Below are 17,875 nucleotides of genomic sequence, written 5' to 3' on the forward strand. Positions count from 1 at the left end.
AATTTGGTGGTACTATTGTTTTTTTTTTTATCTGGTGGTACTATTGTTGGTATCATTGAAATCCTGATGACCGAAGAAATTACCAAGCTTAATAAATGGTTATCTAGAAAGCATGACTAGATGATGAATGAGTTTTATTGATTTGTCTTCCCCAATCTTATCAGTATTATCGGCCTGTATCGGCCGAACGCTTTACGCCTGATCAAACGGCTATTTTTAAATAAATGCAAAAAAATACTGAAAATTAATTTTTTTATTTTAATATTATTTTATTGAATTTAACATGTGTCGCATTATGATTGACACGTAATATATTTTTATTATTTTCTCACCGATACAGAATGATTCACTTGTATCGGGTTGATACAGCTGAATCGGTGGCCCAACGATTCAGGGCCAATACCGATACTGACAACATTGGTCTTGCGCTTGCACTGCAAGTGTACATGGTAGGTCATTTATTATGCAATTTTTGATGTTTGATTTTGGAACTTATTAAGGGTAGGCATTTTGTTGTGCGTTGTCATGTTTTCCAAAATCCTTCAGTTGGCTCTTTAAAAATACATCTCCAGTCTCTGGTATCGTAAGGCAACCACCAGTCAAGTTGGTTCTTTGTTGAGGCAAACTGTGGGCATGTTGTCAGGGTGGTCTTGGGCCGGATTTTGCCAGGATGCGGGGCGGGTCCATTAAGTGGCCCCGTTCTTGACGAGGGTTTCTCGTAATAAAAAACATAAAAATCATCAAGCTACACTAACTACAGTGATTCTGCTGCCGGGGTTGCCAACTTAGGTAGGAAAGGCACAAAATATTTGCTTCTTTTTCTTCAAGATCAGAACGTAAACAAGCACTCCAAAGAATAACAATTATAGCTCAACAGTATATATTTCAGCTATCTCTCACCCTTAAAGGTGTGTTGGAAGCACCCCGCTTACTCATATCAGTGCAAAATGCTACTTTTTTGGTTAAGCGGGTGCATCCAAAAAAACTCGGGGGCACATTCAGCAAATATTTGAGAGTTTTGTTGCAAGCTAGAAAAACAAGGATTTTGAGCATTCTCTGTATTTTGGACTCCAATTTGGATGCTCTCTGAAAAAACTTTGTACATTCAAATCCATTCAAAACAAGAAATGTAGCATTTATTTTCATATTTTTCTCCAAAAAAAAGATACATAATTATGATCTGCCATATAAGATGGGGAAGCATATTACTGCAATCCAGTTGCCAGCCTAACAGATTCACATAGATTCAGGAGAAATGTTTGAATCATAACAAAGTTGGCACATAAGCCCAAATTCAGTTTTTATCAGTGAGTGACTCTTATTCCGTCGGCAACCAGACCGATTGCAAAACATGCATTTTGGAAGATGCATCCAGCATTCCTCACACAACAGATCAGAGCAGAATGTTTGTCCAAATTCATCCCATTTGAGGCAACCCCCACAGTCATCACACCTTGCTATACACAGCAAGCATCCACGGCATTGGAGGAGCTGGTGACCCTTCCTCTCCAGGCATTCTTCCCTTGTGCAATCAAAGATGGGATTGACCTTCCTGCACTTTGGACAGACATCAACATCGATCACGCCACAATCATCGCTTTCTTGCAGAACAGAGTGCCTGTCGCCGTAATATCTATACATGCCATGCAGTTTTTTCTGCTCACTCTGCTTCAGCATTGAGTTAAGGCTGTCAATGTGCTCTGCAGTTAGACTGTTGAGGCCATGAAGAGCCAGGCGCTTCAGAGGAAGTGGATGATCACCCCTTTGGTCAGCAAGCGCCCTCACTGCTTTCACCAAACCATCAGCAGTAACATGAACACATCCCGGTAGGGAAAGCTATGAAAAATAAAATAACCAAAGTTAGTGAAATATATGCATAGACTTGCCTAGACAAGTCAATCAACCCTAAGCAACAGTTCAGGCCTCACTCCTCAATGTCTTGAAATAGATTGAAACAAGTCTTGCCAAACCAAACACAGAAAAAAAAAATCCCAAGCAGATCATCCAAAAGCAAAAGCCATGTACTTATTTTGTAAAGGAGAAAACAAAAGTTTGTACCACAATTGAGCATGAACATAGTGAACATAGAATTAATACTGGATGAGTTGGACTGTATTATTGTTTTTCAACATGTTAAGAACATAACAAACAACAGAAAGAACAGTAAAAAGAAACATGACTTGATCAAGAGAAGTTAAAAACTTGAATTAATAACTTCAAAGCTGAAACATATAAAAAAGATCCTGGGTGAGTGCCCTAGTCTGCATAAGACACAGTCCGAGCAAGCCACCAGTATGACCTCAGGGGGGGAATTGATCCTGGGCAAGACAGGGTCCCACCATCTTCCCAAGAACTGCATTAACCACTGGGAATCCTGTGGTGGGCTCTATCGACTAGACTTCTGTGCACCAGATGGATAGATTACCTAACCAGATGATTTTTTCAATATATGCAGATTTTTTATAAATAAAGTTAAAGGCATTCTATATATAAGGATCAAGCAAACGCCAGAATACAATATATCCCTATTTATGCATGGGTTATAACTATAAAAAAGTCAATAAATAGAAGTACCCTTGTTTATCCATTCTGTTCTTAGACTAAAAGGAAGTGCAATAAAGCGACAGTAATGAGTAGACAGAACTGCAAAATGAGTTACATTAAGTCAGCAGAGTTCATAACAGTGTCCAGAAACAACACCTGCACTCTTGTATTGGAAATGAAGATACTGATCCTATCTGCTAGCCTCATACTAGAGCTAACTAAACTTGAGGTTATCTAGAATGAACCTAGACCAACTGAACTCAACTAGCACTATTTTATTATTAGGTTCTGTTTTTCAATAACGAACAATAGCTTATATATGATTAGACTGCATACGACATGATAACTTATCAGAAACGTTAAGCAAGGGGTAAACTATAAAAGTTGCCTAGCTCATCACTTGTACACAAAAAGCTGCCCAACATTTCAATATTGCATTTAACCATTTCAGTTTTTCATTTTCATTATAAAGACACCTGGTTTTAAAATCAATTAGTTGGCCATCATTCTGGTGGATGTCGGACACATGAAGATCTTATGATTTGCAATGGCGTGTCTATACCTTTGAGATTCTACATGAGAGGAACCACACGAATCATTAACACTATCCATGGGTTGTTGATGGTTCTCAACAGATGGCTGAGAAGATTCTTGGCTAGTGGAAGAACTTGGGTTGTAAATGGTTCTCAACAGATGGCTGAGAAGATTCTTGGCTAGTGGAAGAACTTGCTTGTAGCCTCTCGCCTAGAGTACACTTTTGTAAAGTGTGGAAACAAGCAAGAATGATTGACTGCCCCTGAACTTTCAGCATGTGGTTGTACAATTGAATGAACTGGCTGATGCTCAACTTTAGTTGAAGCATTGGCTGAATCTGACATGACATCCTCATGGGCTACATGTGTAGAGACATGTTCACTCGGCCAAAAACTGGAAACCATGTTGGGCTGAATGTAACCAGATTCTTGAACTCGATTTCTTGGCCTACTTTAATAAAAAATAGTATATCTTGAAATCACAATATGGTTAGTTTCATAATTGAAGCATCTATACACCATGAATTCATCATCATAGCCAAGAAAACACTAGGAGTAAAGTTGTCCTTTAATGATTGATGAGCATGGACATAGCAAAGGCACCCAAAAGTTCTCAAATATGAGTAATCTAGATCCTTTTCATATAGGAGAAAATATGGAGTGAACTCATTCAGACTAGTGAGGGACATGTGATTGGTTAAATAGATGGCAGAAAGAAAAGTCTTTATCAAGAAATCTAGTCTCAACTTAGATTTAATCATCATGGTGAGAGTTGTTTCCCTTATGTGCCTATGCTTTCTCTCCGCAATATCATTTTGTTCAGGTATCTTCCGACAAGACATTTCATGCAAAATGTCATTATCATAAAGGTATTGTTTAAAGTTATTGAAAGTGTATTAACCACCACCATCACTCTTGAGTGAAAATTTTGCAGGAAAAGTGATTTTCAATGTAATTTTTAAATCATTGGAAAATAGAAAATACCTGATCTTTACTCATAAGAAAAAATATCCAAGTAAATATATTAAAATCATCTATGAAGGTAACATAATAATAGGACTCAGAATGAGATAAAACGAGTGCAAGACGCCAAAAATCATAATGTATAAGCTCAAAAGGAAAAAATGACCTTTTTTTAGATCGCTTAAAAGGAAACTCATGGTTCTTACAAAGATGACATTTAGAGCAAGAAAAATAAATTCTATAAATCTCAATAAGATTCTTATTACATAACTTGTGAATAAAACTTGAGTTACAGTGACCAAGCCTATATAACGAAACACCAAGAGTTACACAAATGTCACTTATGGACAAATACAAACACAATGACTACTCATGGGTCAATCAAGAGAATACAAGTCAACCACTCATGGGCACAAAACACATAAAAAATATCAGTTTTGTATTGACAAAATGCCTTTAGAAAGCATTACATAGAAGCTATGTCACACGGACTCGGCTAGGGAGGTGCCGCACCCGAGTCGACACGCCCTGACATGGGTGCGGCTTCGGACTCGGCCTGGACTCGGTCAACGCCGAGTCGGACTCGGTCAACGAGTCGAGGCCGAGTCCGTCCACATTTTGGACTCGGTCAACTTTGACCGAGTCCAAAAATGTCCATTTGTCCCTAAAAATTGATTTTTTTAATATTTTTTATTTAAAAAAAATAAATAAAAAGAGTCAGTGCACAGTGCTGTGCACAGTGCTGCAGTCACAGACACAGACTGTGTGTCTGTGCACTTTTTTAAAAAATAATATATACATATATATATATATATATATATATATAGCCGAGTCCCCGTGTCCAAAAATTTTAAAATTGCGCCGCACCCGTGTCGCACCCACACCCGCACCCGCACCCATGTGACATAGTATAGAAGAGGGGTTTCATCCCCTTTATATACAAGTAGAGAGAAGCATGCAACCATTGGGATCTCCCCAACGACTAGAAATGTAGCCTTTGGGGAGATCCCAACGGCTCTCTAGCCCAATTACAAAAAGGCCCAAGGCCTATTTCAAAAGTACATCAACAAAATAAAAAACAAAAAATACAAGAAAAAAGAGAAATATATGTACAATGACCTCCCTATATGAGTAAAAGACTAAAATACCCATATACATACATACATTGACACTTCCCTTCAAACTTACAGTGTGATTATCGAAAGTTTGCCTAACATGAAATGAAACCTAAGAGAAGGAAGAGCTTCAGTGAAGAAGTCCGTAAACTGATATTCAAACATGACATGTGGCAATGAGTTAGTTTTCTTAAAAAATTCTTCTATGTGTCTTATGCGCTCATAAAATATATGATTCCCAACAATATATATGGCACTTTTGTTATCACAGTATAATCTTGATGGTGTTGTTGATAGTATGCCCATGTCTTCTAGTAAGCTCCGCAACCATACAATTTCTGATGTTGTGGTAGCCATAGTATAATACTCGACTTTTGTGGATAATAAAGATATTTTTTGTTGCTTTTTACATTTTCAGGACACCAGCAAATCTCCTACAAAAACACAGAAACTAGTGGTTGAGCGTATATCATTAGGATTTCCTCCTGAGTTAGAGTCAGAATATGTAACCAATTCGAGATGGGAGGAGGAAGACAATAATAATCCTTTATTAACAAAATTTCTTAAATATCTAACAATACGCATAACGACACTCATATGAACTGAGGTAGGAGAGTGCTGAAATTGACTGGCAGTGTGAACTGCATGGGTTATGTATGGTTTGGTGATAGTCAAGCATGTTAAGGCATCGATCATCTGTCGATATGGAATGAGATTGTCCAATGGAGTTCCATTATCGATCATTATCTTTGAGTTGATAATCTCAGGAGTGTTCACTCTTTTCTCATCAATTAGTCCAGACTTGTCAATAATATCAAGAGTGGACATAATCTCAAGAGTGTCCACTCTTTTCTCATCAGTTAGTCCAGACTTGTCAATAATATCAGTAGCAAATTTAGATTGAGTTAACAAGTATCCTTGGAGAGAATAAGATACTTCAATCCCTAGGAAGAATCTGAGAAAACTTAAATCAGTTATTTCAAAATTTTGTTTGAGTACATGCTTAATATGATTTAATCCCTATTTGTCTCCTGAAAAAGGTGAATAGTGTTTCGGGTCTGGATCCTGTACCAGACCCGAATTCACTCATGCATTAGCCCAGACCCGAGTTCATTCATGTATAAGTTTGTTTTTTTATTTATATCCGGGTTCGGATATTACGCCCGACTCGACCCGACCCGACCCACTGTGTACACTTAAGTATATTAATATAGGCATTAGGTCACGATTTCTGTAATGAAGAAATCGTGAGCCGCAGCCCCCCTCTCGTAATCTTTTCTTCGTCTCTCTCTGTCTCGTTTTCTCAATACAGGTACCAAGGTGGAATTCTAACATGGTATCAAAGCCGAGATCTGTCTAAGGGCCGGAAAAAGTTTTCGTCAGGTGCGACAATCGGAGTTTAGCACATCTTCATCTTCTTCCTTCAGCGAGCTCCCTTCATCTCATTCATCTTCTTCAGCCGAAGCATCAAAAGCCGAAATCCTTCAGCGAGTCCTCTCCATCCCCTTCAGCCGAACCCATCAACAACCCAATCTGAAATTTTGAGGTTTTTTTTTTCCGCTTCTCCCCTTATATACTCTTCTTCTTTTCTCTTCTTCTTCCCTCATTCTTCTTCTTTTTCCTGAATTATTCTGTGCACCCACACCTCAAGTGGGTCTGTTTCTCTCTTGGATCTGAGGCTCATGTGAATTTTGTTCACCCAAACCCAAACCGTAAAAGGAGTGGTTGTGTTTCACGTGAATCGCTGAAATCGACTCACGTGAAACACCAGACCAATCACGATCCTTGTTTCTTTTATTGATATTGCCTGTTTGATATTTTTTTATTGCTTGTCTGTTCGATCTTCCTGGGTCCACCCTTCTTCTCGTACTTGCACATTCAAATATATGTTTACTGTATAGTTCCCTTCCTGATTCTTATTTCTGCAAATATATTTAACGTGTGAAGGTGTTTTTCACACGTCGTTGAATAGCAGTTTTCACAAGTTGAACCTGAGTTCCTACATCCTCTGATTCTTTCAATTTACGACCCTCTGCTCCAAAAAAAAAAGTTAGAATTTTTGTGGATACTTCTGTTGATTCTAATTCTCAATGGATTCTTATCACTCTCGATCAAATCTTTCTTCAAGTTTTCTCAACGAGCTTGTTTCTAAAAAGTTAAACACCTCAAATTTCTTGATTTGGAAGAGACAAATTAATCATTTCATAAGGAGTCAAGGCCTCTTAGGTCACCTGGATGGAACCACTTTAGTCCCACCAGAATTTATCCCGAGAGAAGAAAAAGATGACCAAGGGGCGAGTTTAATCGTGTATGTCAAAAATATTGAATTTCTCAATTGGGAAAGAAAAGATCAATCAGTTGTTTCATACATCACATCAACTCTGTCTCAAGAGATTCTAGTTGTCACTCCTGATAACTGTACAATGCTACAACTCTGGGAACGACTGGTTCAGACGTATTCGTAGGTTTCTCAAGCAAGAGTGGTTTTTCTAAAAAGGGAATTTCAGTTGCTAAGAAAAGATTCTATGACCATCATGGAATATTTGAACAAGATAAAGATCATCACAGACCAGCTTACAGTTATAGGGTGTGTCGTTAGTGATAATGACATGGTGCAACAAAATCTGAGTGGATTGGGATCTGACTACAATATGATAGTTACATCACTACTGTGCCTTCCTGTTCTTCCCACCTTCGATGAGCTACGAGCCAAATTGATCCAGTATGAAATGACTCTAAAGGGATTCTCTGAAGAAACTTATAATCATCCAAATAATCAAGAAGTTTTGACCACAGGAGTGACTTATGGTAGAGGACGGGGACGAGGAGGACAAGGGCAAAGTGGACACGGAGGGCGTGGTTTGCTTCCCACTCCAAACATGTCAGCTCATGCGCAGGGACCAAGATCCATTCCTACTTGCTTCCTTTGTAATAAGAAGGGGCATATCAAGGCGAATTGTAGGCATAATCCAGAGAATAAAGGAAAGGGTCCGCAGACAGAAACCAAAAGAAAGTTCACAAATACCAGAGACAGTGGAGAAATTAAAGATTTGCTGATATCTGCCTTGTCAGAGTTAAAATTGAAGTAGAGTGATGAAGACACATGGTTTGTCGATTCAGGGGCAGCAACTCATGTAACCGGCGATGCAGGTAAAATTTCTAACCCTATTCCTTATTTCGGAAAAAGTAAGATTGTCACTGGAGACGGATCCCACCAACCTGTTTCTCATGTTGGAAAGACTGTCATTCCATGTCACATTCCACTCTTACTCTTTCTGACGTTCTTCATGCTCCTGACATTAAGAAAAATATTGTCTTTGTCTCCAAACTTATTGATGATAATAATGCTTTAGTTGAATTCACTCCCTTCTCTGTGCAGGTCAAGGACCTACGCACGAGGGAAACATTCGCTGAAGGAAAGAGACGAGGCAACATGTATGTCTTTGAAGAAGCTCCATGTCATGATGTTCGCCCTGCTCACCTGATTTCGAAGCCTTCGTTAGAGTCGTGTTCATCCTCTTCTTCTAGTGTTTTTAGTATCTCTGAATGTAATAAGTCATTCTTATGGCATAGTCGGTTAGGACATTGTGGGAGTCATTTTATTGAGAAACTTGTTTCTAATAATCTCATTCCAAAAGAAAGTCTTAATGGGGATGAGAGTAGTCATAAATGTTCTAGTTGTCTTTCATGCAAGAGTCATGTATTGCCTTTCTATTTCATTAATAAGAGAGCTTCAAAACCTTTTGAGATTATTTGTTCTGATGTGTGAGGACCTGCCCCAATTGCCTCTGAGTCTGGAAGTAGATATTATCTAATCTTTGTTGATAGTTATTCGCGATACACTTGGATATATTTCATAAAAAATAAGTCAGAAGTCTTCTCTTTGTTTCAAAAATTCCTTTCCTTGGTCAAAAATCAATTTTCTGAGTCCATTCAATTTTTTCAATGTGATGGAGGTGGGGAATTCTCATCTCGTGATTTTATTTATTTTCTTCGAAATAATGAAATAGGAAGAAGGGTGTCCTGCCCTCACACTCCTCAACAAAATGACATTGTTGAACGAAAGCATAGACATATTGTTGAAAGTACCATGAGTATGCTTCATGACAACAATCTTCCCATCAACCTATGAACAGAAGCTTTTCATTCTGCCGTGCATGTGATAAATAGATTGCCCATGGTCGTTCTGAAAAATAAGTCTCTTTATCACTGTCTCTTTGGAGCTCATCCTAGTTATCATGATCTGCGTGTTTTTTTATGTGTTTGCTATGTGCATATTGATCGGTCTCTGAGAAACAAGTTTCAGGACAAGGCCCAGAAGTGTAGGTTTGTGGGATACGCAGATGACTACAAAGGATATCAGTGTTATGATCCCACCAACAAACGTATCAGAATCTCAAGAAATATTGTCTTTGATGAACAAAATTTTGATGACAGAGCTGATGCAACGAATATACCAACTGAAGTTTGCTATCCTTGGTTGAGTTCGGAACTTTTTGCTGGCTCCAATGAAGCATGTTCATCAGATTGCGTGCAGCAAGAAGAAGAGATGTCTGAGAACACTGAGACGTCGGGGCCACAGAATTCAGAGAAAGTACCGAGCAGATACAAAGGCATTGTCTATTCTAGAAGGAGACCGACAACATCAAGTCATTTAGATCATGTCTCAGTCAGCAACTTGACTCCTTCTCACACTCTTGAGGTCAGAAAATCAAGCCGCATACGACATCCCATTGACAGGTGGGTTAGCTATAACAACTTCTCCTTGGATCTTCAACTATTTTTAATTGCTCTCAATAAGGAAGATGAGCCCACTATGTACTATCAGGCAGCCACTTCTACCAAGTGGGTAGAAGCCAAGAATGATGAAATACAAGCCTTGCATGAATGTGGAACCTGGGAAGTTGTTCCGAGACCACCTGACAAAAATGTTGTCGGATGTAAATGGGTCTACAAGATAAAGTACAAGCCAGATGGAACCATTGAACGATACAAGGCAAGGCTCGTGGCAAAATGATTCACTCAAGAAGTAGGGCAAGACTATGATGAGACTTTTAGTCTGGTTGTAAGAATGGGAACAATTCGAATTATTATTTCTCTGGCTGTTGAACATGGATGGAAGTTTAGTCAGCTTGATGTAAAAAATGCTTTCTTGCATGGGGACTTGAAGGAGGAAGTGTACATGGAGCAACCCCTTGGGTATCAAGAACAAAATTGTAAAACTCATGTGTGCAGGTTAAAAAGAGCTATCTATGGTCTGAAGCAAGCATCTCGCTCTTGGTTTGACAGCTTCTCACTAGAGATTCAAAAACATGGATTTTCACGTTCCAAGCTGGACCACTCATTGTTTATTTTCAGAAGTCAGACTGTGACCACTCTGTTATTAATATATGTTGATGATATTGTTATCACAGGAAACTCTTCGGCCCACATCCAAGAAGTAAAAGGCTTACTAGGTCAGAGGTTTAAAATGAAAGATCTTGGAGCTCTACGCTATTTTCTTGGTGTAGAAGTTGATAATCAGGCTCATGGCTTGGCACTCACTCAGCACAAGTACACCGTAGATGTTCTCAGCAAGGCATGCATGAAAGACTGCAAACCTTTTAGAACTCCGAGTGTGCTTCATCAAAAACTTAGCGCTCATGATGAAAATCTGTGTGATGACCGCACCAGGTATCGAAGCATAATAGGAATATTACAGTACCTCACATTCACTAGACCTGATATTGTTTATTCAGTCAATCAAGTGTCTTAATTTATGCATGCGCCATGTACTGGACATATGGAAGTTGTCAAGAGAATCCTTAGATATCTTAAAGGGACTATTGGGGATGGATTGACATACTCACCACAGCCATATGGCAAAGATGATCATAGACTCACTGTATATTGTGATGCAGACTGGGCAGGAGATCCTGATGAACGAAAATCTACATCAGGATATTGTGTCTTCATTGAAAGAAATTTAGTCTCTTAGAGCAGTAGAAAACAAAAGGCTATCGCTAGATCAAGTACTGAGACTGAGTATAGATCTATGGCTGCTGCTACTGCCGAAGTCACATGGATCAGACATCTACTGACTGAAGTAGGAGAAAAGATCTCCCACACTATCTTGCTATGTGACAACCAAAGTGCTATAAACATGTCATTCAATCCAGTACATCACAGTCGTGCTAAGCACATTGAGATTGACCAACACTTTGTGAGACAGAAAGTTGAAGAAAAAGAGATTGAGCCTGAGTTCGTCAATACTGAAAGACAAGTTGCGGACCTATTTACGAAAGGGTTAACCAAGGATCGTTTTTGGACGCTTAAAGGCAAGTTGTGCATGGTCCATAACCATGATCAACTTGAGGGGGGGTGAAAAAGGTTAATAGTGTTTCGGGTCTGGATCCTGTACCAGACCCGAATTCACTCATGCATTAGCCCAGACCCGAGTTCATTCCTGTATAAGTCCATTTTTTTATGTGTATTCGGGTTCGGATATTACACCAGACCCGACCCGACCCACTGTGTACACTTAAGTGTATTAATATAGGTATTAGGTCACGATTTCTGTAATGAAGAAATCGTGAGCCGCAACCCCCCTCTCGTAATCTTTTCTTCGTCTCTCTCTCTCTCTCTCTCTCTCTCTCTCGTTTTCTCAATAAAAGTACCAAGGTGGAATTCTAACATTTCCAACTGTTATGATCATGTCATCAACATAAAGAAGCAAAATCACAACAACTGCAACAAATTTCTTAACAAATAAAATTTTGTCACTATAACATGAAAAATACCCAAGAACTAAAACGATCATCTCAGACCTTTGGTGCTTGTTTGAAACCATATAAGGACTTTTTAAGATGAATAACTTTTCCAAACGGAACCTCATACCTAGGTGGTGGATCCATATAAACTTTTTCTGTTAATTTTCCATTAAGGAAGACATTTTCTACATTCATTTAGTAGATAGGTCATTACCTAATAGCAGCCACAACTATAAGTGTTCTAACAATAGTCATTTTAGAGATGGAGACAAAAGTCTCATCGTAATCTATCTCATATTCCTGTGAATATCCTCTAGCTACCAACCTAGATTTATGTTTTTCTAAAGTTTTGTCGCTCTTAGTTTTAACTTTGAACACCCGCCTACATCCTATTGATTTCTTCTCAGGTGGAAAGTTTGTCAATTCCCAAGTTCTAGATTTTTCTAAAGCTTTTATTTCTTCACACATGACATTTTGCCATTCTGGATAATTTTTGGCTTGATTATATGAGGTTGGTTCGAAATAGGAGTAAATCTTTGCTAGACATGCTCTATAGTCAGGAGAAAAGGACTCATATGTTACAAATCTATTAGGTGCTTTGTGTGGTCTTTTAGAGTGCCTAATGTTTCTAGTTTCTTGGTCTTATAGGTTAGAATATTTTTCTAAGACATTAGGATGATAGTTTTCTTGTCTTCTTTTATATTGAATGGTTTGAGAAGAATCATGATGTCCACCACAATGAGCATGTATTTGAAGTTCATCATCATCAATTTGATTTTCTTCTGATATCAAATCACTATCATTCTTAGAATCTAATTCTAAAAATGCATATTCAACTTCTCTCTTAGGCGCATCGTTATCAAAAAAACTTGTCTGTTCCAAGAAGGTAACATTTCTTGAAACGTACAATTTATTATTTTCAAAATCATAGCATCGAAATCCTTTTTGACTCCCACCCTACCCCAAAAATACACAGGGGATAGCCCTTGGAGATAACTTGTCATTTTTATTAATTAACACAAAACACATACACCCAAAGGTCCTTAATCTAAAATAATCATGCAAAACTTTAAAGAGTTTTTCGTATGGAGGTACATTTTGAAGTTTTGAGGATGAAAGTCGATTTATAAGATAAACTGCATTAACTACTGCTTCTGCCCAAAAATGTTTTGGAACACTTTTGGAGATGAAAAAAGTCCTTACAGCTTCTATTATATGTTTATGTTTTCGTTTGGCTAGTCCATTCAGTTGAGGTGTGTTTGCATATAACTTTTAATGCAAGATTCCATTTAAATCCAAACAACTTTTAAAATCATTTGACATTTATTCTCCCCCTGAATCAGAACCAAAGATAGATAATGTTGTTTTGAAAAGGTTTGTAACTAATTTATGAAAATTTTTGAAGTTTTCAAATACTTCATGTTTGTGCTTAAGAAAATAGATTCATGTATATCGAGAATAATCATAAAAAAAAATAACATAATATGCATTTCACTGGGGCCGGCCCCAAACATCAGAATGTATCAATTCATGTGGCTTCAAAGCAAAAAAGGTTCTCTCTTAATAAGAAATGAATTTCATCATTGCAAGTATACAATCAGTACATTGGATTTTTTTCATTACAAAAAATTCTCAAATGAGATACATTAGACAATTTAGCAATACCAGGATGGCCTAATCTTTGGTGTCACAAAATCAAATTCAATTTTTGTACATTGAGAGAAAGGGGTTTCTTTTGAATAATTAATTGATCCATGTAGTAAGGTCTTCTTCTTTATGCCCTTCCCCAATCTGCTTCTCGGACTAGAGATCCTATATTACGCATTGGTCAGATGTGAAGGAAATACTATAACCTTGATCGATGATTTGAGAGACAGAAAGAAATTTTAAGTTGAGTTTTGGAATAATTCTTATTTTTGACCATGCCCAACACATTTATTTTTTAATACATAAAAGCCAACTTTGAATATCACTAAATTACATTGTCAACATGCAAGGACAAAACTGTAAATCTACTACCATTGTTCATGATATACAATTAAAGGACATGATCTGAACGAAAATTCAAGTATAATAGTCGACTGATTCAGGCAAACAAGGATCTCCTCCATTTGCATGCCTGTCTAATTCATCCTTGAACAGTAAACCACTTTGGGAGCATAATAATTGAATCCTTATGGAAATAAACTTGGTAACAGTCAAAAAATTAATTCTCTCCAACACAGAAAATGAACTTGGCTAGCTTTAATATATTTAGACTGTCCCACTTTCCTAAGGATCCATGATATTGCCTCTATGGCAATACTACATAGATTCAGGAGAACCATATATAAATAAAATGGAGGAGTTCAAAAATTATTTAACATGTTCTTGTTATGAGTTCATTGATTTCAACAGTAACCACAAAATATAAGTGCATCAACTTTAATTTTGTTTTTCATGAACATACAGAAAAAAGTTAAATCACAGATTGTGAGAAAAGGATATCACCACATTTTTCTCTAAAGGCATGATGCATAATTATTGCACTTTATAACTATCAAGCTAGGAATTAAAGAAAATTATTTATTTATTCCAAGCAAATAAAGTGCAAACATACTTATTCATCAAATAAAATAAAATGAAAACAAGCCCAAATAAAAAAAATGTCAATCGTCCTTGTCAATGACATCAAACCTGAACAACCCATGTTCAGGTACAAGACTTCTTGAAAACAGAACCCGGTCGGGATTTCTGATGGTTACAGAACTAGCTCGGAAGCGAATGTCAAATTCCTTATTCACCAACATGAGAACTCACACAATGTTGTGTCTCATGGAGGGAACATAAAACACATCAGACAAAGTGATATTAGCATCAGCAGTGGGGAGAACATATGAACCAACACCCAACACATCACAGTAAGTGGTATTTCCCATGTAGATCCGATGCTCTCCAGGCTTACATTCTACCATGTTACTTGTTCCCTCTTTGAATGTCGCAATATGTCGTGTAGCCCCAAAATAGATCCACCACTCGTCAATCTGCTTATTAGCAATGAGACATTTTGTGACCACGCAAGATATATGCTTGTGTCCACCACCATGATGATTGTCATCATTCCCACGCCTTGAACAATTTGTCTTGAAATGTCCCGACTTGCCGCAGATGAAACAGTTGCTGGTAGCAGGAGGTTGTGGTTGTCACTTATGGGACTTATAGGGTTGGGACCTATGTCACATAGGTGCAGGTGCAGATGCGGCGACGCGGCACTTTAAAAAAAACTTGGGTGCAGGGACGGTATATATATAGAGAGTAATGGGTACGTGCTAAATGAGTTTTTCAGGGTTTTTTCTTTTTATTTTTAAATTATGACCATACAGATGTGATCTATATACTTGATTTTATAGGGATCAATTCTTGAAGTGTTCAATTCCGACACATGTATGAGTTTTTATAACATTTGAAAAATCAACGGTCCAAAATCTTCATAAATTTTTTAGGCTCTAGATATCATTTTTTTCATCGAAAACACATGATCCAGGTGTGAATTCCTCATAAATCGACCATGCCCAACACATTTATGGGGTTGGAACTGCAAAAAAAAACACTGGAAGAGCAGAAAAATCCATTTAGCACGTTTCATTTAGCATATTTCATTTAGCACATACCCATCTCTCTCTCTCTCTCTCTCTCTCTCTCTCTCTCTCTCTCTCTCTCTCTATATATATATATATATATATATATATATATATATATATATATATAATTTTTAACAGTTTTAAGTTAACACTACGGGTATGTGTGTGCATTTATGTATTTATATATATAATATAGATAAAACTGGACTTGGTTAGGGTTAACTTAATCTACTTTTAGACAGAAATGGATCACTTTGTGGTTGACTTCACCTGACACAATGGAAGCCGTGTCCAAGTGTCGCACCTACATGGGTGTGAGTGCAGTGCCCTGTTACAAGAGTCCATGTTACATACTCTTTTTTAACTTATGCTCAAAACGATGGAACTTGCCCTTGTTTGCATTGAAGTGCCTATGACTGAATTCACCCTGTTCGTGGGTAAGTAGAAGCTCATGTTTAGTATCATGTTTTATGTGTTGCTCTTCAGCTTCCAGTTTTATAGGTAGGTAAGGACACCGGTTCGGAGCTCAACATAAGGGCAGTTGCCACCATTCTCCAGGCTGGTGGTAGGCTAATAAGTATGGCAGAGACTTGCATTCTATCGGGAATGGTATTGCCAGCGATGACAAGATCCTTAGCCATTACCAACATCTTATTCACGCGTTTCCATCACACTCTCCTTCATTCATTTTAAATGAATTATACTGTCGGAGGAGAAGTTGAATGTGGGACTCAGATCTGGTGCCATACTTTCTTTAATTGCAGCCATCATTTCTTTTGCAGCTTTATAATCCTCAAAGACTCTAATGAGGCCATTCTGCGTGGAGGTCAATATGGCATTCCTAGCTAACAGGTCATCCTGCATGATGCCAGTGTGCCATGGCCCTACACTACACTATTATTTTGCAAGCATTTTGAAATCTTACACCCTTACACTATTATTCTGCAGATTTCATCCCAACGTCTCAACTACAGCAATTATCATCTTTACCACATTTTTTTGCATTTCTAGTTAGCATTTCTATCTTTCACAACAAATTTTCCCATAGTTCATTCACCACTGTAATCATCAGAATAATATCCATATTCAACCTCAAATTCAAAAAGACCATATATTCTTCACAAATTCCAGACAGCTAAATAACAAGAGCAATGAAACCATCCACAAACTTCTTGGAATATCTACACCTATTTTAATCTAGAGTTCCATCAAAGACCTAACAATAAGAAAGAGTTCGTCCACAAAGAACTAAAAAGGAATTCTTTTGTTTTCCATCCGTGATATAGCTCTTAAAAAGACAATAACAAGAACACACTAAATCTTTGGAAATTTTCACTTGCTAACCTCGGAGATGCGTGGATTTTCATCGACCACCCGCCGGAGCCCATCGTCGGTAACCATCCAGCAATTCCTCAACGTCAAAGATCGAAGATTACCCTGCGCCTTGGCTGTGATCTCCGCTAGAGCATCGTTCGTGAGCTTCCAACTCAACGGCCAATCAACGCAGATGTCCCGCCACAGCAACGGATCCCCGTTAACCGCGTCCCTTAATGATCTGCACACCTTCTGAACGCAGAAGATGTCCCTGAGCCCTAGATAGGCGAGGATGAAAAACATCGCCTCGTGAGGCGGCGCCGGAGCTCCGGCGGCATCTCCTGGAGGTTCCAGCCTTAAATCCGGCGAGGACGAGCTCGGACCGTTCAGATCTCCCGGAAATGCCGGGAACGGGCCGTCCGCGAGAAAGAAACGGCCGGAGAAAGAGGGGACTAGGGCGTCCTGCGGGCGGGAGGAGTTGGGATTCGCTTCCTCCGTCGCAAAATCCACCGCGTTCTTCCGAGATTGAACGAAATCGACGTCCGTCTCCATCGTTGCTTCTTCTTCTTCTTCTGATCGTCTGTGCAGAGGAGAACTTTTCTAAATTGGATGACGACGCCGGACTAGGCCTGAAAAGAGATTTTCGGACGAAATAGAGAGCCGGAAGTGTGGAGCCACGAGGGACGTACGTGATGAAGAAAAAAATATCCAGATCAAATGATTCTGTTCACGTAAAAGAATCGGGTTGGTGACAAGTAAACATTTAAAACGGCAGAATAACGTCCGCCAAATTCCCGCAAGAAAATGAAAATAACTTTTTTTGAGGAAAAAAATTGGTCTATCCATGTGAAACTCTGAATCCTATGATTGATAAGAAAAAGCTCACCCACGTGGCCAGCCGGGGTGGTTGTGAGGGTGAGTTGAAGGCACCAATCCAAACCCCCGTTTGTTTTCATAACTTTTAGAGAAGGCATGGTGGTCGTGGGCTCACCTAGGGTATTTCTGGCTTTGACAAGGGTTCTTTGTCATAAAAAAAG

The 17,875-nt window shown here is 38.4% G+C and overlaps 1 protein-coding gene across 1 annotated transcript; it reads right to left on the reverse strand.

Moving 5' to 3' along the window:
• Positions 1-1,114: 1,114 nt before the first annotated feature.
• Positions 1,115-17,571, reverse strand: LOC149841449 (F-box protein SKIP28-like). The gene is made up of 2 exons (XM_090004804.1): positions 16,869-17,571; positions 1,115-1,836 (listed from the first exon to the last, which is right to left on the reverse strand). Exons 1-2 carry the CDS (start codon positions 17,388-17,390, stop codon positions 1,237-1,239), a joined length of 1,122 nt encoding a protein of 373 aa, XP_089860930.1. The 5' UTR covers positions 17,391-17,571; the 3' UTR covers positions 1,115-1,236.
• Between the last annotated feature and the right edge of the window lie 304 nt (positions 17,572-17,875).

Source organism: Nuphar pumila, chromosome 4 (assembly GCF_984573655.1).
Source record: "Nuphar pumila chromosome 4, dmNupPumi1.hap1.1, whole genome shotgun sequence".
Classification (NCBI taxonomy): Eukaryota; Viridiplantae; Streptophyta; class Magnoliopsida; order Nymphaeales; family Nymphaeaceae; genus Nuphar; species Nuphar pumila.

Coding starts and splice junctions, on each gene's coding strand:
- LOC149841449 (XM_090004804.1), bottom strand. CDS start 17,390: ATGGAGACGGACGTCGATTTCGTTCAATCTCGGAAGAACGCGGTGGAT. Junction 1,837..16,868: donor AAAATCCACGCATCTCCGAG/GTTAGCAAGTGA, acceptor TATTTTTCATAG/CTTTCCCTACCGGGATGTGT.